This window comes from Sinohyriopsis cumingii, chromosome 4 (genome assembly GCF_028554795.1).
Source record: "Sinohyriopsis cumingii isolate HCF-2022 chromosome 4, ASM2855479v2, whole genome shotgun sequence".
NCBI lineage: Eukaryota > Metazoa > Mollusca > Bivalvia > Unionida > Unionidae > Sinohyriopsis > Sinohyriopsis cumingii.
Genome location: NC_142964.1, coordinates 80,745,218 through 80,770,616, shown reverse-complemented (window position 1 = coordinate 80,770,616; position 25,399 = coordinate 80,745,218). Strand labels below are relative to the sequence as shown.

At 36.2% G+C, this 25,399-nt stretch overlaps 1 protein-coding gene across 2 annotated transcripts in view; it reads left to right on the top strand.

The window, feature by feature from the left end:
• LOC149801532 (A disintegrin and metalloproteinase with thrombospondin motifs 6-like) overlaps positions 1-25,399 on the top strand; it is a 79,322-nt gene that overhangs the window by 18,029 nt on the left and 35,894 nt on the right. The window contains exon 2 of one of the 2 annotated variants that reach the window (XM_089955724.1): positions 7,344-7,717. In XM_089955724.1, coding sequence (XP_089811850.1) covers positions 7,344-7,717 — 374 coding nt within the window. Of the gene's footprint in view, positions 1-7,343; positions 7,718-25,011; positions 25,124-25,399 lie in introns of those variants that run through there. The other variant, XM_089955725.1, reaches the window with a different exon arrangement.

Genomic DNA, 25,399 nt, shown 5'->3' with positions numbered 1-25,399 from the left:
ATACTATTTTTTTTGTTAAAGCTCAAAATTATGTGTTTCCTTTCATTAGTCATTTCCTTCTGTTTGGCCCTCTTCTTGGCCCTAGACGGATTATTGTTAAGAATGAAATACTAGCTAGAGTATTAGATGGATTTTTCTCCCAGTTTGCTACACAACATTCACGACAGATGATAGCCCGAGTCTAATATTTCCTGCTCGTGGAGGAAATGCAATATGTGCCCAACATCTGTTGTGCCCTTATGTTTGAGTTAAGGAATGGATTTACAAGCAAATATATTTGACTGAAAAGTACACAGTGGTATCATTAGGTCCTTGCTCAACTCACACCTTTTTAGGTTAAGACGTCTCAAATTTGAGATGCAATTAACTGTGGCTTATAGATGCGCATGCCTTCATGACTTGGTCATCTCCCAAAGGATGGGTCGTAGGGAAGAGGAATAGATATTATATGTTTTGCAGCAAGTAGTCTTCAAGTCAATAATCACATTACCGGGCTGCGAACTCAGGTTGAAGTAGTAAATAACATCTGCCTTTTCAACATATTCTGCCAACATTCCATCAAAGTTACTCCTTTTGGCATGTTGTTGAATATAATACAGAAACAGAATTCGTACGATGGAAACATGGTCCACAAAGCTTATTCGTTCTTACTTTACATAACTGGTTTTGTATGCTGGAAGTATGATCTGATATCATCGCATTTTAGAATTGCACGTCTATGAAAACGCAGTTTGAACGTCGCAACAGGCAAAGTGTAAAAGAAATGGAATGTTGGATTATAGGAAGAATACTAGCTACCACAGCATATGGAGATCATGTCCATTAAATCTTGTCGAAGAAGAATGCTAGAATGGTATTTTAAGATTTATGTTCTGTTATGCCCATATTGTTATGTATGTATGTATGTATGTATGTATGTATGTATGTATGTATGTATGTATGTATGCATGCATGTATATATGTATATATGTATGTGTGTACTGGAAAGTGAACTTGAATCTAAAATGAAATACCAATTACTGTTGTGAAACATTCATACCGCAAATACTACAGTCGCTAAGAAAGGAACACATACACATCTGTCACAATGGTCGTTTAAATTTTGAAAAGGCGAAACATACAATCGCAATATAAGCTTTAAAAATAATGTGTGTTTATGTGTGTTTATTTAGCTCAGCAGGGTAATACATTTTTTGGCAGATTCAAATACGAACCGGTATATTTAAATACGTATTGGTATATTTAAATACTAAATGTAATACTTAAATTCTGTCATGTTTTTTCTTCTCTTGAGATTGAGCAATATTCCCATTCTTTTTACGTCAGATATCATCGTATCGTAATTCAGCAGACTTAACTAATGTGGTCATTTTGCAACCTGATACAAACACACCCTATTATTATAAAAAAATTTTGTATCTTCCCTTAGCTGCTCTCCACATTCCTAACTGGAACCGTGATAAAAAAATATACCTTTTCGATAACTGTAAATTACTAGCTGAACGATGTTGGTTAGGGAATTCACAACTTAATTACACAAATGAATTAATAAACATCACTTATGTCTTAAATACATTATTTGCTAATTAGCGATTCATTAACATAGACATATTAAAATCTATTCTTAGCTTATATGATCTATCCCATCCCATTTAACACCGAAAGATTAATTCTCACAATCCATATTAGAGAAAAGAATGAAATTCATACAATACATGATTTATATTACATACCAAACCGCTAAATCCGGATACAATCATACCAGTGAAATATTATATGCCATTCTTACAATACATGAGTCGTATAACTTTGACGACAATGAATGCATGCTTAACATCTGAACTCAAGGAGAATTGAAGTATAAATCGAAAACGAATGCATTCACAAATAATTACAAACTTGCATCAGTGAACTTGTTGTTTGCGACTGAGACAATAACTTTGAATCTTTTCGAAACTCGCTCTTTCTGTGCAGCATAATCTCTCTCAGGTTAAGGGTCTGTCAAATTCTTCCAGACACCCGTCCCTTGGACGATTTATTTAGCGAGGAAAAGTACTTTTTCATGCAGAAAAACTAGGACTCTTGAATTTCGCAAGAGAACTTACTTTAAATATTGAATTTTGTCTGGGAAGCACACACTCTCGTTTAGCTTAGCTAATCAGGATTACTTTTCTTAACCCCCGTAATTTAGCTACTCCCAATGAAGTCAGAATAATTCTCTCTTTTCTGCCGTTATTAATAATTCTCTCTTTTCTGCCGTTATTAATAACTATTCCTGAAACAAATTCATTTTATGACTACTATGTCCATGATTGTTTCTGGCTTATCTCAACTTTGTAATTTTCCGCTAAGTGACCTACGTTAACATTTCATTTCTATCTGTGTGACCGTTATCCAAAAGGACACTAATTAAAATTCAATAATGCCCTTAAACAATAGAGGTTACTTATCGCAAGCTACCAATTTATTGCGAACCTAGCACATGCGTCAATGTAAATAGCCAGATATCACGCTGATCACGACAAAATGTGCTGCGACAAAACATCTACAAATAATCTGCACCATTATAGCAGTTGATATGTTCTGATTTACGTAATTAAAGTTTGAGAGGAAATCTGAAATATTATCTATTGGGTCATTTGTACATTACAGGATCAACTTCATCATATGTATGTTATAGGTTCTACATGGTCGTACTTATAGTATCTATATGATCGTACCTATGTAACCACATGGTCAGAGGTATGTTATGGTATCCACATGGTTGTACTTATCTCCCTTATTTTCATCGTGAAAATTTCCTTGTCGGTGCGCAATACAGCTGATACACCCTTTTTTATTAGGCCTAAAAAAAAATGTTATGTGTGGTTATGGTTACCCGATCAATCTATTTTTCCCGCCCACCCTATGTATTTTAGGTGAAAAATCAAGAGAACAAAATTATTGAGAAAAAAAAAGAAGGGATGTAACAACGATGGAACTCAAGTGACACTTATTTTCTAGTTTATGCTTCATTTAAATCCGTCCGGACCCACACAAAAGTTTGTTGCGACCTTACGCGTCATACTTTTCTAACAGGAACCACATATATTTTTGTATTGGACATTATGATAGCGTCATCTATTTTCATTCTTTACATGTCTTTACCACTGCACTAAAATCATAGACGCTTTACAATCTTGTTTCTTCCCGATTTGTCAAAATTACCATTGATTTTAGCTCAGTATCATTTGTCGATGACTTTTCTATGGTTTACCTGTTTGCGTATATCACACAGTCTAAATGACAGGTGAAGATCGCTTTGTGTGTTTGTCATCATTCGATACCTGGCAGTGTTTACCAAGTGAAATGTTAAGATTATAGTAAGTGCGGTCATAAAAGAAATATAGATTTATGATGATACCTTTAATTTACATACTCTTTTGCTTAATATATTTAGGTATGTTCTTAGTTCTTAGAACGTTTTTACAGAGCTTTATTTTAAAAGTATTTCTAAAATATAAATAATAACCAGCCTATTTAACATGCATTTTGATTGGTTAAATTCTATGAGGTGACGCAGAGAAAACTAGAACTTACTAGTTAATAGCGCTAGAAACAAAAGATACTTATGTACTCTTGAGTCTTTCGTTTGCGTTTTCACAATACTTTGTAAAAAAAAATTGTTTATAATAGCTCTGTTTTTTACTTTCTGGGATTCGTTATTATGTCTATAATTTTTTTTTATTGATTATGATGGAACTTAATATTTTACAGAATTCATTAAGCTATTCAGCTAGAAAATCGATTGCACATTATACATGAATGTCCTTCGATTCGCTTGAAGTTTTGGTTGAATTTAGGAAAGGGTTTCACACTTTGCGGTGGCGAGTCGTTTTAGTGTGTATTGTTTCCATGGACAAATCACCATCGTTACATGCGTTGAAAGGGTTGTCTAGAAATAAAAATGGTCGCCAGCCATCAAGCGCGAAATTTGTAACTACCATGAAATTCTCACACTAATTCTCCAACGCAATGCTTGCACGAGTACCTGTTGCGAAATGTGCGATTGTTGCCAGTACGATTTCACTATGTGACAAATACTAAAACACCAAACAACAATGATACTTTAGGTGATCACAATACTGCAGAAGACTCATTAGGCATTTATTCTGATAAAATAAGGAGAGAAAAAATCGCTTACATAAGAAACACATCTTCCGAGTCTATATATTTAATAAATGTACGAATGTCTCAAACCACAAAAATGGACGAATCTAGTTTAATTTCACTAGGTCTTCCACGTCGCCGTATATACCGGATGAGGCGCAGTTTCGCGTGAGCATGGAAACGATTTTGCTCACTATGGTTGACATTTCTCGTTTATTTTTCAATTTTTGATTTGCTTCGACTTCACTTTGAGTGTTATTGGATCATACGATCGTCAGCTTGTCCTCTTTGTAACCGAATGTTGAGTAGAATCGTCCACAATACGCGTCTGATTTTGTCCCTTTCAACGAGCTGGCTCTTAGTGCATTATTGAAGAGTTTTCACGAGAAAAAAATTTATATAAATTTTTTTACCACTTTTTATTGCTCATCCATATTGCTGCCAAAATGTACAATATGGTACTCAAGTTGAATAATATGGGTCATGGTTGTTTTGGATTACGTTCTTTAATCTGACTCCCAAAAAGGAGACATCCTGGTTACTTATTGTTGCTCCTTTATCTTCAACACAGTTCTTTTTAAGGCGTATACTTTTTTATTTTTATCATGACACTGGTCCATGAATAACGCTTCAAAACTTCTAAGGCCAGATCGGTACCACTCGTCTAATCTTCAGAGTCCCCAGATCACATTTTAGCGATGAAGATGTGGTATTCATATAACCTTGTAAAACAAGTATTTATTGTCTATTAAATTCGTATTTCCACCACGAAGTTAACTCCGCCGTTTAATCTATTGTTGTATAATCGAGTGGTATCTCTTTTGGCACGACAGCATTTTTCATCAACCAGTTTATCGAAAGTGTTGTGCTTAAATTATGTCAAGTGCAGTGCCGAAACCTCTCGTGTCAGGTAGGAAGGTCATAAGTTAAGTATGGAAGGAAACGGATGGAAGATGATCCGTGTTCAGCTGGTATTTGAATGGATATGAATAACCCCTTTCGTACGAACCGCTAAGAAGACTGCTGTTTAATACGGAATTTCAGCGCCGTGACATTATTACGATTCAGAGGGAACATCAAGAATAATGTTTAATTTAAACAACTACTTGCTATTTTTAAATTTATAATATTGGCAGCTCCTGCCTAATGCTCAAAGTGATTTAGTTATCTTATTTTATTAAGTGACTCGTGAATTGTATGTTTCTTCCTGAAAAATAACGTGGTCGTTCTATAATAGCATACTATTTCTAGTATCAATTATTTATCTAAACGACAAAAAAAAAATAAATAAATAGTTTTTAATTTGCTAGATATAGTATATTTTTTCAGACAAAATAAATTATTTCAGAATAATATATCGTCTGTTTCAAGAGAATGAAAATAAAATTTGTATATTTTTGCTTATTACTAAATAAATAGATTTTACTTACATGGAACTATTTTATGCTCTTGAGTTCTACTGAAAGGGTGTATGTGATAACATTTATAGAATTTATGTTCTTCTTAAGAAGGGAAGGGACAAAAAGACGTGTTATTATCGAAATAATAGAAGAGACTTTGCATTTTCAATTTTCTACTTCTTTTCTGGTTCAGTGATGTACAACATAATCTATTTGTTCAGGGTTGTCGCCGCCCGCATTTGGTGCGACCGTTCCGTTTCTAAACTGGTAGAAGAGGATGAAATTTCTCTGTTGTTAAACAATAACGAACCAGCTATTTCGACCTCTATGCAGTACTGCCTGTTTTTGTGATCCCAAGGTGCCAAGCTTTGAAGCTCGTTAATTTTCCACACCTCTGAATCGTTTTATTGATGGTCCTTGGTACGGCCATGCCGTGCAATCAGTACTGCCGTTACAAGGGCTTTGATGTTTTTACTCAACATGATTCACCACAAAAACGATGATGAAATCAGCATGTATGGAAATCTTTCGTATTTATGAAGTCGTGACTTTGCACCTTCCTTCTTTTAATCCAATTGCAAAAAAGTACTTTTGACCTGGACTAATAATGCTATTAAAGATAGTCAATGGTGCGTGTGTGTGTGTGTGTGTATATATATATATATATATATATATATATATATATATATATATATATATATATATATATATATATATAAAGTGGTCATTTTACAAGCACATCCATTTGTTAAGTTATAAAACAAACTTGTTTTTAGGTATAAGGTGCGTAAAGAAATGAGTGTGTGTGTAATTTGGATTTTTAACGGAGCTTTAACAATGTTTCAGTCATATCGCTACGATGTCTGCAGTGTGGCAGTTTAGAGTGATGCCTGGCATCGGGGCATCATGTCGCAGACATGTAGCATGATGTCCCACCCAGTCACATTATCCTGATACCAGGCCAACCAGTCCTAACACTAACCTCATAATGCTGAGCGGCAGGCGAGGCAGCTGTTAGTACCATTTTTGTAAGTCTTTGATATGACTCGGCCGGGGATCGAACCCACGACCTCCAGTATCCGAGGCGGACGCTCTAACCACTAGACCTCAGGAGCGGTCTGAGCAAGAAGGAATTAATAATTTGTCATAAAGAAATGATGATCGATGGACTAAAATGTTAAATCTCTTTTATTTCATTTATTGTTTGGTTGCAATCTTGGAACCGAATTGTAACAGAAAAGATGATAGTCATCGTAATAGCTAAAAAAGTTTGGTCGATACGCTGACAGTCTCGTTTCCAGCAAGAGTGTATTGGCATTGGCACGGTCAAGTCAGATTTGGTATATTTTCATCATATGCGATTAGTCCTAAATTCTCTCCGCCTATAAATATTTGATTACTTTTTTGTACTATTTTCACCTGCCAACAATATTTGAATGTTACAGCATAAGATCGATGCATCCAGATCTGTATCGAAGAAATTTCACTTCACTATTCTGAGGTTTACTAATCTGAGGTTCACTATTTTGAGGTTTATTCAAATAAATTCAGCATTTTTCGTCATGCAATAAATAGCCTAACACTTTTGCTCATTTCAAATGAAATTCATAACACTCGCTGGATAACTGGAATGCTTTTGCTCTCCAAGGCTCAGAAAAGAATTAGTCGACTCGTTTCATAAATTTCGTTTGAAATAAGAAATCTTGTAAGATCCTCTATTTCTTCGTCTCCGTCATCTTGTGAAAATGAATACTTAACAAAAGTAATATTTGTTATGCTTCTGTCGTTTTTCAGAGGAATATGTGCGCAGTTTAAAGGACTATGAAATTATCATTCCATCCAGGGTGACACGTAACGGCGATCACGCAGCGTATCACCTATCTCCTGACCATTCCATTCAAAAACGTGACGTAAGCAGTTTTGTGATAGAAGATGACGATGGATATCTCCATTATAAAGTTCAGGTGGACAGCAAACAACTGCTTCTCAAGGTGAAGCCAAATGAAAAGCTGACATCCCCCGGTCTGGTTGTTGAAAGAAAGAAAAATATTTATAAAAATGTGACAGATTCCACTTTTAGGAAGTTTAAGGATGTAAATTGCCATTTTCATGGACACATTGTGAACCAAACAGATTCAAGAGTTGCTCTGGGGCTGTGCAATGGAATGGTGAGTAGAAACCACATTTCTACTTCTTCCAAATGTACAGTGTCTTGCCACTAACAACTTTACTTCATGAAACATATAATGCATTTGTAATTCTCACATTTTGGAAAAGGCATAATTATAAAGAAAATTTTGAATAAGAGTGAATGATATGACACCAAAACTTAGGGTCTGTGATAGTTATATTTAAATCTCTGTTTATATTTTTGATAGATTTTAGTGATTGTTTTGCTTGATTATGATGAACTGATTTTGATTCGATGCTTTTTCATTCCAAATAATTAGCGAATTATCGGGCCCATGCGTCATTTACGTTAAACATTATTCACGGAATTTTATGGTGTCATAGATTAGTGTCGTAAAATGGTCCCTGTCAAATTAATTTGAATAAGGAATTCATTGGATTGTCTCGTATAACTGTTTAGAAATTTGAGATCGGAATAATTCTTTGTATTAGTTGTTTGGATCAGGTTTTGTGGTGCGTGGCATGAAATACCGATCTATGTGTTAGAAATGCGTATCGATAAATCATACTTATGTGAAGCAAGAAAACAACATGCAAGTATAAAATTAGAGCCTGCTGAAAGTGTTGTTCTGAGTTTAACTATAGGAGCATTATTTCGGGTATTAGCACGTTTAACAACCTTCAGGTGACAACGATTGCTTTCTTTGGATCCTTGGAATTATTGAAAGATGTCTTCATGCTAAACTCATTTAGTGTGTTCAAAATTGTTTTATTCTGTCGGCCTCTACGTAAACTTATACGAGCTTCTTTTAAATCCATGACGTATTACATTATATCGGACATTAAGCATGTTTTAAAATGTTTATGATATATTATCTCTCTTGTATAATTGGTTTAAAGCATACAAATCCCGTAAGTTGAATAAAAGTTATAAATCATGTACACACTATTTTGTAACTTGGGCTCGTGGCAGGTTCATCTCTCGAGGTTTTGTTGCTACGCTTATACGAAAAACTCATATTTTCTCATTATGTTTTTATCGTTATGAAAATATAACATTACATCTGAGAGATGACTTGTTCTGTTATATGTTGCAGGATATCGTAAAAGGTCAATGAATTATTTCTAATGAAATCTATAAGCTCTGGTCATTCCAAGACTAAAAGACGTGTAAAAGGAGGTCCCACTGCTTCTTTAAGGAATATAACTCCCTTCAGAAAATTCCACGACTAAAATATCTACTGTCAAGAGGATGTTATGTGGATGTTCAACTTAATGTTTTACACATATTTTCGACCAGTGTATACAAATTAAACATTCCATGGAGAAAAAAAACTGCCAATATGCTTGAATGTTCAGCGAATTGCTTTTAGACATATTTGCAACAAGTGGATAAAAAATGAATATATCGTGGAGAAAACCTCTACTGCCAATATGCTGATTTGCGGATGTTCTACTTACTATGTTTAGATATATTTGGAACATGCGTGCAAATCTGAATGAAATTATTTAATCTTATGCACTAGTTAAATGAGATACCACATTTACTCTGCCCTGCTGCTCATAAAAATGTCAGTTGGTTATGCAGAAAGACAATCTGATTAAAACCTGATCTCCACTGTCCTACATGAAGATTTGACAGTGACCGCTTGAGGGGTCATGTTCTGGTGACCTTTGAATTAGCCATTGGAAATGCAGCTTTCAAAAATCTGAAAGTGAATCAAATCGTTATGCTCTTTAGCTACACTGTTCATTCTCCCAAACGTGATGATATTAGACTTCGTCTGATTGGCCGATAAAATTTGCGATTATGGCCATAGCACAGATCACCAGAACATGACCACTAAGCAATTGCTATCCGATCTTCACGTAGGACAGTGGAGATATGATTTTAATCAGATTGTGTGGAAGGAATGGAATTGGTACATTATGCTGATGAAATAAATGGCATGTAAAGCGCAGTGATTTAGCTATTTAACGGTTTTAAAATTATGCAAATGATGTATCGTTTATTTCAAGCTTGCAACATGCTCTTCTACGTTTCACCCTTAAAACACATATACAGTCTGCTAATATGAGAGAAACACGTTTATTTTTGTGGTAACTATCATGCTTGTTAAATTTACGCCAGCAATAGATATCACACCGCTTTTTTATTTTGGCAAGAGTTAAACTGTTTCATCCCATATACTAAATAAGGTTGTCACTAAACAATCTGTCTGATACAAATCTACATTCGAGAGGACCAAGAGTATCCATTGCAAGGCAGAGCATAATCTCACTTCACCAGATGTTATAAACGCAAGTATGCAGTCAATTTTACGTCTGCTTGGTTGTGCAGTGTTCTCATTAATTAGTAAATACACGCATAAACACTCATCTGTTAAGTTAATAGTTACCAGGCATATCACAATACGCATCATTACATGTCGGGAAACTCATATACCTTAAGAAAAATGCTTCCTTCCAGCATGATTATGATCGCGCTGTTTGTAGTAAGTGCGCAAAATACGTGATGCTGCCTATGAGGCGCCGTAGCGGACAAAAGCTGGTCCAATCAGAACGTTGCTGTTGAACTTTTAATGTCATATGTCCAGAATTCAAATTTCACGTGGTGTGTCCAAAATGCTTGTTCTTAAAGTTCCATTTTCTAGGTCGAGATTTTAGATTGTATCTGTTCAGTCAAACTGTTGTGGTTGAAAGTAATATTTTCTATATCTCGGGTTTAGATTGCGTCGTTTGAATTGCACGGCAGTGGTTGAAATTTCAATGTCATAAGTTGAGAATTCCTAATTTACATATTGGTTCAAAGAGTTTACGTTGAAAGTTCCATTTGATATGTTGAGTATTTAGATTTCGTCTCTTGAATTACACAGCGGTTATTGAAAATTCGATCTCCAATGTCAATTTTTTAAAATTCTATCTTCTGAATTACACGGCGGTTGTTGAAATTTTAATGTCATATATCGAGTTTCCATTTAACATGTTGAATCGCATTAATTGTGCTGAAAGTTCCATTTCGTATGTTGAGTTTTTATATTGTATCTGTTGAATTACACAGCGGTGATTGGACATTTTATTGTGCTTGTTAGAATTTTTATTTTTATATGGTGAAATGACTTGTTTGGTGTTAAAATTAACATTACACAATGTCCACTTAAACAATTCAAGATGATATTGAGTATTATGATAGATCATTCGTGTATTCAGTTATGAGGCGCCATTACATTTCATGCATTTACTGTTGGAGAGTCACCATTCACAGGTTGAGAATTACTATCCATTTCTTCCCTAGAGGTCGCTGTTGTGAACGGACCGCGTTATTTTTAAACAAGAAGGCTGCTTCTCGTTGCTGTAAAATTCAACAGATGGAATCTAAATACTCGCCGTATGAAATGGAACTTTCAGCACAAATAGTTGCATACGACGTGTGAATTAGGGGGTCTCGACATATGATATTGAAATTTCTATCACCGCTGTGTTTTAAACCACCACTTTATAATTCAGCATATAAAATATAAAATCTCGATCAAGAAAATGGAACTTTAAGGATATGCAATTTGATCTAACTTGTGATATTGGATTTCTCGACATTCGACATCGAAATTTTAACTGCAACTTTCTCATTGGACCAGCTTTTGTCCGCTACGGCGCCTCTTAGCTGCCTGTCCATTGGTATTAGTGTGCCTCTTTGATGTCACGTCTTCTGCTAGAGAGTTCCGGATAGTTTCAAACCTTGAGATCTGATTGGGTGTGGTCTGCAGATGCGTATAACGGTTACATAAATGGTGGAGTCTTTTCATAATGGTAAAAACCTCTCACATGATGTTGTTGTTAGGTTAACACCGTTTTTCAGCGCATGATAGGCTAATACAAGACGGCCAGTAAAACTAGTGGAGGAAGAACCCGTGGAAAAACCCGGTAAGAACCACCGACCACGGGTGGGAAGCTACAGGTAACCTTTCTCACATATCCACATCATATGAGACCAGCATTTTATCAGCTGAAACTTTTTTTCATGTGTGTTTTTAACCCACGAGACTTTACACAAGGGGCACATATTTTGTTGATGAGTGGGTTTAGAACGGAGAAATGCATGGATATTATTTACATATGCATTTTTATCTTTATGTAATCACTACTATAATATCGCATGACTAATTACAATCTCTTTGCTCTTGTAACAATGGTATGTCGTTAAAACATTTAGCCATTTTGTAACAATGAACCTGAAACTTACGATAGAAAGGCGTGTAAATGGATGCGATGACTTTGGATAGTATCCCATAATGCCATAGAACATAAAGTCAGTTACGACAGAAATATAGAACAGACAACCAGTTGAGAGAAATCCGATACGTCCTTGATTTCTAACTTGATTTGGGTCTACTGATTTCGAAATTAGAGGTGTAAATTCTCAAACAGTAACATTAATTTGAGCATCCTTCCATCTCAGTGAGATGGATCCATGATTCGATTGCTTATAATAGTATTATGCATATAATTTGATTAATTTAGCCGGAATTGTGTCTGTATAAGTGTCCCGTGTATTTTTTAAAAAGGGATATAAAGTGAACGAAATGAAGTTTGACTCTTCCTTTTTTTGGTTTAGGGTCAGACTTCTAATTTCTTTCATGAGAACATTTTAACTGGATTGATAGGGAGTGCGAAGTGGGAATTAGTACACAGTAAACGAACCCTTCGATCTGAGAAAACCTTCGATGTTTTTGGGACATTCGATGCAACACCAATTACCATTTTCAGCCGTGCATAAATTGTTACTGCTGCACATCACTTGGCTTGAATTTTATGCGGATATATGTTTCTTTTTTTAACATTGCGGAAAACGCACATGCTGACAGACTGATAGAAAGTTGTTTAACTAGTACTATCTTAAATATCCACCCTGTTCTAAATTTGTGCTTGAGAAATATAATCAGCCAGGCTGCAGGCGAGACGGCAGTGACGAAGTCGATATTGTGTCTATTGCACAACAGCTTGCGTCGGAAATATTAATTGCTAGAAAATATACATCTCTAACTTGCCAAAGATCCAGCCAAAAACTAAACTATTTAATTAAACAATAATCCAAAACCGTATGTACATGGTTACAAGTCCAGTCAACTGCAAAATGCAGACCCAGATCTGCCCTTCCGTAATGAGCAGGCAGATTTAGGTCATTGCACTTATTTTTGTTTAAATTTCTCTTAGATGAGTCAGTAGAAAAAGCAAAATAGACCCTGATATGCCGGCGCAATATACGACAGCGGGTCATTATCTATATAGATTGCTGTTGGACATAAGTTATAAGCGTTTATATGTGGTAGTTATTTCACAACGTAGCTGATTTGAATACGTAAAGCAAAGATCATAAGTAATAAAGTCAAAACCATAGTGGATATATATATATATATATATATATATATATATATATATATATATATATATATATATATATATATATATATATATATACACACACATATGTGTGTGTGTGCGTGCGTGTGTTCAGCATGATTAACACAGAAATACATATGATGAGGGAAGATAAGGGAAGATAATCCTGACCGTGAAGGACATCCTCTGACAGGTCACAATTTTTTTGTTGTTGCTTGGGTAGCCGGTTTTAACGGCATTTTCAACACAGTATTTGCTATACTATGCCGAGAGAATGGGAGCTACATGCCTTTTCCAAGGACACACCGAGGCGGCCCATCAGGGCTGACCTGGGCGATTGCACAAATTAAAATAAATTTAAATATTAATAAGACGTATATTTTTAATACGTACACGTACAAAATTGTTGATCTACTGATTTTTAACCGCACTTCTAGCACATTTTTTTAATAGACCACGGAAGCGAAATGCTTTTTCCAAGGACACAATGAAGAAGCACACTCGGGCTACCTTGGTTATCTATGGAACCTGCGATCTTTGCATTATGATTCCGAATAATTAGGTAGATGCCCCCTAATTGCGCAAAGACATACAACATGCAACACATATCTGTAACGATAATGAGTTCTTAAGCATTCGATTTACTCCTGTTTCTTCATGATCTGTCTTCACAGCTGGATTAATACAGGTTTCTTTCATCTTTTCGTCTTTTTTTACAAAGGTTCGTAAAACTAGGATGATGCGTTGTTTGTATGCAAGAGCATGATCCCATATCAATAAACTCTTTGATTTGTACTTAGCGAGGACGTGTAAGCATTCTTGTAATTATAAACGTGAGTAGATAAAGAAGATGGTAAACTGGATGAAATGTAAAATATTCATTCGAAACTCTAATACGTTATTTATTATTTACAGACAGACGTATGTTTATTGACGTTTTATCATCTATACAAGAAAATTAATTTATAGATGTATACAATGCAATCAGGTTAGATATATATAAACCGGACCACTACTGTATAATGTTTTCTTCATTATTCCACATGCTCGCTAGAGTTAAACTTACGTAATAGATAAATAGCTACTTTCAGCTGAGACCCTTGTAAGGAGCTTCGGTTTACATTAATTGGCGGTATGTGGGTAAGAGTACATGGCGAAATCCTATGCAAAATTTGTTAAAATGGGACAATGGAAGTATGGGGATAATAGTAATTATGGGCAATACGGTTTGTAATATCTAAAGCAGTAGTTATATGTGAGCATTGGGGGACAAGGGGTGATTAACCATAGGTTTACAACACAGAATTAGTTCATCACATAATCGAGTGAACGAACGAAGTCATTGCCTTGTACAAGTTCGTAACCTGCTTATTCCGGTCCACTCCAACTTCACTATGGTGGTTCTTCTAGGTAATTTCGCTTTTTCCCCATTTTGAACCTCCCTACTGTCTCGGCTCTTTTCGGTCCTCAAACTTTGTGTGGGTAGGTGGGTACGTAGATACGTAGATACTTGGATAAGTAGGTACGTGGATACGTCAGTAGATACGTCCGTGGAGCTATTTCCCCTTTCAGAATAGAGAAGCAACCTAAATATTCTGTCAGTTGTCCTGCTGGGAACAGATCATTACTCCCCTCTCGTTATGTCAGATATCGTTCTATCGGAATTCAAACAGACCTAAGGCTATCTGGTCAAGCTAACCATTGCAGACCATAAACAAACCTAGTTAAATGTACTTCCTATTGGCTATTTTATCACTGATTCCCATTAACATTACACGAGACATAACAGTTCCGTTCTCGTCTCAATTATACAAATTAATGAATGAAATTCATTATATGCCTTTCAGCGAATACACACATTCAAGTCTTTATCATACGTGAATCATCTAAGATCGATGAATTCAAACGGATTCTCGTAACTCATATCAACTAAAGTAATGCATGAAATTCTTAGATTCCTATAGCAATCAAGACAACAAATTAAGACAATTCATCAACTTATATAAAGAAGCTCATTGTACGAATTCAGATATCTAAACTCAACACAGTTATACGCATATCAAGAATATTGATCTACGAATTTAAACAAATCAATTCATGCAAATATAAACAATTAAATTGAAGGAAATCATTATATTGGTATCAACGAACTACATGAAATTGACACAAATACCTTGTGCTTTCATGCTTTGTTCATTTCTACCGCCAAAATTGTGTCCGCTGACTTTTCAAACATCCGGTCCGTTTGACCAATGTTTGAAGAGAAAATTTCTTCCAAATTCAGTCTCGGCAACCACTATATTTTCACTCTTGCACGAAAATTGCAGACAGACTATATTTCTTTTGATGAGGGTAATTTAACCCCAAGAAATGTTCCTGTGGGAATCACGCCTTTTATTTAGCGTAAACAATCAGGATTAAATATATTTACCGCCTTTTATAAACAGCCGCCAAAATTGCGGTGAGCATAATTTATAGAATTCCAAACAACAGATCTGGAAAAACTCAGCTTCTGACAGTTCCGATATAAAATGGAACTTAACCTTCCCTTTCTATGTGTCTAACGGTTAAGTAAACGAAGGCTTAATGAAAACTCACTTCCTCTGCCGACACCGACATTAGAAATCATTGCAGTATAGCGATTTAACAAGCACCTGTCCCCATAAATCTAATTATTTGTTCTCTGGCCCCAGGCTAATGCGCTGTTCATAGATCGACAGAAATTTGCATCCTTACAATGGGAATGGCATTATGGAGATGATAGTGGTTATGGAGACAACAGTATAGGGACAGGTAAAAATAATGTTACAATTGTTAAGGGAAAAAATGGACAACAGTTGTTTGGGACAAAGCAAAATGTAATGTTAAAAGTGTTAAGGGAAAACTGGTCGAGAGTGAATACGACAAAGCAACATATAGTGTTAAAATGATTATCTACAATCAACATATCTTTACAACCCAATACAACACATTGTACTAGTGACCAGTATCCGTTCCTCTGCTATCCAAAATCCCACTCTATACTATCAACATGCCATGTGTAGTGGCCAATACTCATTCATCTACTATCGAACACCTCACATTATGCCATCAACACGTCGTGTGACCAGTACCCCATCTTTACTATCCAACACCACAAACTATACCATCAAAATCCCGTGTGTAGTAATCAATAACAAGCCATCTAATACCCATCACCCCACATTATGCCATCAACAAATTGCGTATAGTGACCAACACACTATCATTCACTATCCAAAACTCCGTGTGTGCAACGACGAATGCCCTTTTCTCTATTATGCAACACGCAGTATATAATATCCAATACACCGTTTGTTGTGACGTATACCCTGTTATCCAGTACTCAGTACTATGCTATCAACACTGTGTTTAGTGACCAATATATTGTAATTTACTAGCCAACACTTCACACACTGTCATAAACATTGTGTGTGCAGTGACATGCTGCATAGTCGATACATGTATATAGCCGAGACCTATATATAAGGCATTGAATATAGTTCAGATCATGTGTGAGGCCTCAATAAATTTGCATATATTGTAATGATGTTATAAATAGTTTTAATCAAGGGGACCAACTCATAATAACACTAAAATTTATTTGACTAAAAGTAGAACCAAACTTCCGAAACTGTAATGGACTTCATAGAAGACAAGGCACATTCCAGAAGATTAGAGTATACTGGCTGAGACAAAAAGTACTACTAAACTTATAGAACTGGCAATGACTCTAGCGGCAACTGAACAAAGATCCGGAATAAAACGTAAATAATATGGGCCTAGACTAAAGGTAGTAACAACAGTCATATAATCATAATGACTTCAGCGGACGCTGAAAAAAATCCGGAAAAAATGCGAAAGTGTTGACCCAGACTCAAGGTAGTAACAAAATCCCGAGGCTCACGTGGACTTTCGCTGACACTGAAAAAGTTCTGAAGAATTTAAAAATATGGTCGAAACTTAACCTAATACTGAACTTTCTAACACTAATGCGAAATGTATTAAAGATTAAGAACTATTTGTCCACAAAATGTAAAACATGTAAAAGACGTATATCTTACAAATGAAAGAATAAACAAATAAGACTGAATTTAGTGATGACTGAAATGTTGGGACAAATTAAAAATTGCAAGAACATATTATACAAATTGTACACAAAAGTTAAAATATTAATAACTTTTGTAAACTGTGAAATCTACATAGAACAAAATTAAAAACTTCACGCTGTTGAGTGACCCACACCGCGTACTTTAAACTAACGAAAACGCAACGGAGGAGTGACCTTGAGAGAAATAAATCCCTCTTAGAAAAAAATTCAAATATCGAGAAAGAGAATGTGATAGAGCATGTCCAAAAGAAATTATTCGTTTCTATAAGTTGTGCAAACACAACTTTTCATAAATTTACGTTTTTAATCAGCCCTGCTAACTGAAAAATCAACTATGAGGAAGGTGGATTGAGCACGTGGCTTCCTCTTTATTTACAAATGGTGTGTGTACAGTACTGTGTATATTTTCTTCATCAACGCAGTCTTGGATTTCCCTTAGAATAGATGTGGAATACGTGCATACTTTCCATATGAATACATGTGGAATACATGCATATTTTCCATTTCGAAAAAGCTCCTTCCAAAACAATATTTCTTGTATGTCCGTCTCAGCTTAAATTGAAGAGAAAGTGCATGATATTTATCTCGAAGACATCGTAACTATGCTAGAAATGCGCTCATATATTTTATTTTTTTGTTGTATTGCGTTTTATTGTTGCATATGTCATGTGCTTTTAGTCTTTCCAGTTAAAATGGGCTAAATTTATGACCATTTTACGCCAACGCTATGAATTTGCAATGAGAAAATTATGTGACAGACATATTGCGCTATTTAATCACATTATTATGTAGACTTAGAAACAGATCGTTACTTTCAGCGTACCGTGTGTACTCGCTTATAAGTCTAGTCCAACTGCATACTGAACAGACTTAGGTCTGCTGTCTCAAAATGGCCATAATTTACGACACCGTAAAGTTCCGGAATCGTTTAAAATGTGGCCTTATTTATGACAACTTTGGGCAAGGAATCTTGTTAAATGTGGAATGGTCTTAAACGTGTCCTCGTTTATGACAACTTAGGGCCAGAAATCGTATTAAATGTGGAATCGTCTAAAATGTGGCTTATTTTTATGTTAACCGGAGGACAGAGACAAGAAGCACTGTCATCTGATGCTTAAACGGAAAAAAGAAACAAGGTTTTCCGAATGTCAGACACAATCAATTTACGAAGAAGCAATGAGACTACTTGAATCAACTTCCTATCACTGCTTCATTGCCAATAATACTGCGATTGCATGCAATAATTGTGTGGTTATACAAAGTATGTTATGTACAAGAGTTTGCCTGAAGGCGAGGGAATAGTTTAAGCCAAAGTTTCAATGTTCTTCTTGAGTTTTCCAGCAATCTTTTGATAATATCATATCGTGTATGATAATTACCTTAGCAAGCCCAATTATTAAATTCGTAATTTCCTTCCAGACATGTTCTTTTAACACCGACAAAGTAGAAAGTATACCCAAGCAGCATTTGCGATTCCCACGTCAGGTACGACTGATACGACAAAATTGCAAAACAACGAAAAACCATTGAATACCCCATTTGCATGTAATAACACTGTTTGAAAATTTAACGGTTATTTAGAGTACATGAATCGTAATTTGCAATATGGGAAAAAGGCGAAAAGGTAGGTATACAGTATAGTGCGCAATGGATGGACGAATATAAAACTATACGACCATGACGAATATAAAACTATACGACCATGACGAATATGAAACTATACGAACATGACGAATATAAAACCATACGACCATGACGAATATAAAACTATACGACCATGACGAATATAAAACTATACGACCATGACGAATATAAAACTATACGACCATGACAAATATAAAACTATACGACCATGACGAATATAAAACTATACGACCATGACGAATATAAAACTATATGACCATGACGAATATAAAACTATACGACCATGACGAATATAAAACTATACGACAATGACGAATATAAAACTATACGAACATGAAATCCATTAGGAATGGGTACGCATACGGTACCAAAAGATTACACTTTGGTTATAGCTGGAATGGTGACAGACTGACATCTTAACTTGCCATCATGACGGTAGCTATTGCTTTTTTATTCGGAACGAACGATTTTGTAGCTAAGATTATTTAGCCTATTCCCAATGATTGCAGATATTTGCAATCTCGTTCTTTATTTGAGGACATGAATGTAAGGAATGGTATTTCGCAGCGAATTAGCGGCTGCTGAGTACTTTAGTTTGCAGTAAATACTATTTATTCGGTAATGCTAGTATATTTTAGTTACGTGCAGCTGACATACATCCATTTGTTTACCTTTATCGTTCAATATAACCTGTCTTTCTATATGTATGTGTGCCCGTCTTTTTGTATTTATGTAGGTACGTATTTATGTGTTAAAAGTTTCGAAACAAGGTAACTGACAGGCTGATTTGCCAGACTTTGCAGATCTTTCTCTGAAAAAGCGAATGTACTTGAATCGTGACTTTAACATACTTTGACTTGCGCAGGCAAAGAATTCAATAATATCACCATTGCCTGGAAGAGTCCACTATAATGCAAATTTATTTAAAGGACACGAATATGGTACAGATATTGTCCAAACAGATCGCAAAAAAACTATTAATTTTTTTATTCCCAACACGGTCACTTAAATATTTTGAAAGAAATTTAATGAAGGAGAATTACAAAATAACCTACGTCTGCCCAGAGTTTTCCCAATAAATAAGCGTTGCCGTTTACCTCAAGCGGCAGTCTGATGAAAATCGAGATCTCTAACATAATCAATACATGGATGGACACAGATGCGAGATCATGTCCTGTTGAACTCTGCATCAAATTACAGCCGTTACATTGACGAAAGTGAAAACGTTTGGAACTTATCGTGTCAAGTGATAACTCTCCCAAATGCGATATGCAACACTCATTCTGATTGGCAGCTAAAGATAAGCGAAATCTGAATGGACTTTTATGTGTGTCCGTCACATTAAATTACTATAAGCAGGCCTCGATTGCAATCATCTTGTCTAAAACTGTACTCTATTACTTTTTTTTAAGGGTTGGATAAGACTCTATTAGTGCCATACAAACTGACAAGCAAGCATTTTGATTCAATACCATCCTTGTTACTCAGGACATTTAACAGAATAAGGACAGACTGCAGATGGTTGCTACCTAAGGTCAGAGTATCAAGTCGTTCTTTGAAACAGACATTTCACCAATTTACCCACAATGAGAACATCGTAACTATTTTTAGATTAAGTATTAATGGATACTCCATAGGCATGGGACACTCCTTTGCACATTTTTAAGAACAAAATTGGCAGTGAACCCATGTCATCTTTGCTAGCCAAGGTTTTGATGTGTTAACTCTAACTACACCTTAGGGGATCGATGATCGATCAGATGTTTGGGTGCTTTATCATAGTGACATCTATGGGATTTCATGAAAAGTATCCCGCAGCATGTAGTGACAACTAACTAATAGCTTGTAACAGCGGTGCATTGTTACTTTGAATATCTGTCGAAACTAGTAGCGGAAGTTGACTTCAAAATGATATTTTGTATGTTTAACATAGAAAGTATATCTTAGTACCAAAGAGAAGCCATTGCATATGTATTTGTGGGAAAGGATGTATTTATACAAACACGGACCGGCAGGAGGTAATTGCTTATATATCAGTCAATTTCAGTTGTGTGCTTCACTTGGATCGGTCATGTAGGATCAGTGTTCAAATTTGAAGAGCTTGAGTTTGATTGGATATGGTGACTTGCCCCCGCATCCAGTGAAATGCACCGACCCGAAGCACTGAATTATTTGATCGATACGCCAAGGTGTAGATAGGGTTAACACATCGGAACTTTGGCTAGCGAAGATGGCATATTTAGGCATATGTTTCTGACTCTTATGTGCATTTTTACTTCCATGTTTATTTTTTATTTTTTACCCAAGAAACTGTTATACGGTATTCTAATTGTACTTTTTGATTTTGTTGTGGGGGTGTTTGTTTTTGATATCTCATTTAGTCTACTGAAAGAAGAGAATGAGTGCATGATGCACTATTAAAAGGCGGGTTGAATTTTTACGCTGAAGCAACGCGAAGAACGTGTAACTTAAACATGTTACACGGCCTAATAGGAAGAATTGTGTTATTACTGAACTATTCGCACCAGAAAACCCGGATATGATTACTACATATATTATGTCATGTTCTGCAGACTACCGTTAATTGCCAGACTCGTGTAGGTGCGGTGCATCTAAATAGCCTACATACTCTAGACCTAAATCGTCTAAATCTTGAGCCTAATTTACCCTCAAAATGTTTTATGTACCAGCTTCGGATAGTTATTGACTAAATTGTTATCAGTAGAAGCCGTGTGTGGTCTGCCTTATTTTAAAACAGATCGTTTATATATATATCACACAACCATAATACATTTATAATATAACAGAGCGTATTAATTCACTAGAAGAACGTTAGAATTTTTTTAAGTTGTATTTTTGGTATTGCATGCTACGTGTACAATTTATTAATGTATTTGGTTGCTTACTTGCTTGGTTTAACCGCACTGCCAAAAAATATAGAGAAACATGACTGGTCGTGATTAAATAGGCCATCATATATGTAGGGCTTTAAACTGTTCCACCTTAACAACGGCCACCACATCCAAACAGTCACTACCGAAGGATTTACTTGTTCAGATCGATCTTTGCTATAAATAAAGATTTAACAGCACACACACACCCCACCAGATAGATTCACATATGCCAAAATAACCCCCCCCCACACACACACACACACACTAAAACTTGCTCTAGATTCATAAATAGGCCACAGGAAGCAAATCTCTGTGACATACTAAGTGCCAACTGATTCAAATTAGAATGCAGCTATCCTGCTTTTAGGGATAATTACACATGTTGCAAAGTCGACCACATTTGTTTAACGGAAGGCCAATATACAGCAAGCACCGTATGTGCTGGCTTATAAGTCGAGTCAAACGACAAAAAAAAACCAAAAAAAAAAAACCAAAGATTCTTGTCTGCCGTAGCATAACGCGCCTGCAAATCAGAGTCTATGTTGTTTGTTCTTTTGATTGCTCCTAACAAACTGCACAGACCCAGATCTGCCGGTGCATTATACGACGGCAGATCTGGGCTGTGCAGTTTGCAGTTGGACTAGTCTTATAGGCGAATATAAACGATATGTAAAGCTATTTGGTGTGCTTTGTACAACCAAAAATTCGTAGTATACCCTGATAATAGTGTTAGCTCAGTTTAAAGTCTCGTTCTTTGTCTGTATCCTAGTTTCCCAACAAGGCAGCACCGGTAGCCTAAGTGGCTAGAGCGTCCGCCTCAGATGCGGGAGGTCGCGGGTTCGAACCACGGACGAGTCATACCAGAGATTCATAAAAAGGGCACTAACAGCTGCCTCGCTAGGCGCTCAACATTTAAAGGTCAGTGTTAGGACTGGTCGGCCTGCTTTCAGGATAATGCAACTGGGTAGGACATCATGCTACATGTCTGTGGCCTGATGCCCCAGTGCTAGGCATCACTATAAACTGTCACAATGCAGATATCGTAGCGAAATGACTGAAAATTTGTTAAAAGCTACGTTAAAAATACAAATCACATACAAAACGAGTCATATCCTTGTCTCCCATGATAGTGTTGTCCCCCTTTGTGTAAAATCCAACCTTCGCAGCCGGAAATGAATTAGTAATTTACATTACGACGTGGTCGATATGACATCGATTTTTACCTAGGTGTATCGTAGCGTTATCAACTCTGGGATGGGAGGGCCTTAACATGGTTATGCTGCAACTTCTGTCGTTTATTACAATGATAAAACAAGAAACCAAATCTTCAATAATTTTAATAATTGCAAAAACAACGTCATGTTGCATAAAATGACACAGATATTGGTAAATGGGAGCCACTGAAGCTCAGTTGGTAGATCGTCGGATTTGTAATCCATGGATCAAATGTTCGTTCGATGCCCCTCAAGATCAGCGAGGGTCGGCTGCCTTCGTGTTGCTCCCATTTTCTCGGTATGATATCTCTAATACTGTGTTGAAAGTGCCGTTAAAAACCAACAAACAATGTTACGGATCACTGTCATCTCACCTCTGTCTGCGTGGGTTCGAGTCTAGGATTCGGCCAATGTGGGTATGTGAGAAAGCTTGCCAGTAGCTTCTCGTGGGTCGGTGGTTCTTCCTGGGGTTTTACCGGGTTCTTCCTCCACCATTAATACTAGCCGCAATGTATAGCCTATCGTGTGCTGAAAAATGGCGTTAAACCCTACATCAACAACAACAACAACAGGCTGTATATCGATTCCCATCAAGCTAAAGGCCCGTATATAGATACCCATCAAGCTACAGGCCTGTATTTCGATACCCATCAAGCTACAGGCTGTATATCGGGGCCCCGAGTGGCCGAGCGGTCTAAAGCGATCTCCGTTACGGATCACTGCCATCTCTCCTCTGTCTGCGTGGGTTCGAGTCTAGGATTCGGACAATGTGGGTATGTGAGAAAGCTTGCCAGTAGCTTCTCGTGGGTCGGTGGTTCTTCCTGGGGTTTTTACTGGGTTCTTCCTCCGCCATGTATAGCCTATCGTGTGCTGAAAAATGGCGTTAAACCCTACAACAACAAGAAGCTGTATATCGATGCCCATCAAGCTAAAGGCCAGTATATAGATACCCATCAAGCTACAGGCCTGTATATAGATACCCATCAAACTACAGGCCTGTATATCGATACATGTCAGGCCTGTACAAAGATGCTCATCATGCTACAGACCTATATATAGATACCCATGAAGCTACAGGCCTGTATATCGATACCAGTCAACCCACAGGCCTGTAAAAAAGATACCCATCGTGCTACAGGCCTATGTATAGATATCGATCGAGCTACAGGCCTGTATATCGATACCAGTCAACCCACGGGCCTGTACAAAGATACCCATCAAGCTACATGCCTGTATAAAGAGTAAAACTATGCATATATGGATAGTCCTTAATTTTTGTCACAGCTACTCAATTTTGCGATTTCGAATTGCCAGAGAAAGAAGGAAATATAAACCCTCTCAATTTAATGTCACCACTCTGTTAGATTCCAAACATTTATTTTAATGTTCACTTAATTTCTCAGATTTGATCTAACAAACTCCGAGAAATTGAATAGCGTGGAATAATAAAGTCTTCAACATAAATAGAGGGAAGAAAAGTTAGAAACTGAAAATGGTAGGTTATGTTTGCTGTGCAAGCTTGAATATTGCAAATACTGCGTTCAACAGAATGTAACCGATATTTGAAAATAAAAAACCCCAAACCACAAACCAGTTTTGCCTGTGTAACATGGAGATTTTGTCGCTGATTAATATTGGAACGCAATCCAATTACTGTCCCAAAATCATTCGAAGACATGAATTACAGGCAAAGTAGTCTTATAGGTCACCTGCCAAAAGCATTCACCTGTCGTAAGCAGTCAACATTTCAAGATCAATTGCACAAAATTACTGCAGAAACAAACCTCTGTTAAGCAGACATCTGTCTTGAAAGGCCACTATTCTCACTCTAAAGAGGTACCAGGTCCATAATGCGTGTGTGAAGTATTACGATGGAATTTTAAATAGATAAGATACATAGAGTTGTCTTCATAAAGATAAACCATTGACGTTAACACGGTAGAGAATGCGCCACCAAATGATTTGTACAACATCCAAGCTTGAAGTTTCACGTCATCGCACAATACTGAAAATCTCTGCGCGGTGGATAAAAGTTGTTATTCTTCGGGCGTGGATTGTTTACCATACCTCAAAGAAACGGAGTCGCTTGTACTCAGCAAACTCAGACCTGTCCTAGTCTTATTGCTGTTGTGAGCTTAACGCAGTTTTTCAGCACACGATATGGCGGTCAGTATAATAATAATAATAATAATAATAATGAGGACTTTTGTATAGCTAATCTTTAGAAGCTCTAAGCGCTTTACAACATTAGACAACACCTATAAGATAAAAAGCATATAATAATATTATTACAAAAACGAACACCATGAAATTAGAAAAAAAAACATTAAAAGATAAAAAAACATGCTGAGAATATTTCAGGTAGGAAACATTATTAGATCTTTAAGTTTGTTCTTGCAGTTGAAATAAGTGTGTTTTGAGAGCCCTCTTGAATGTGATCAC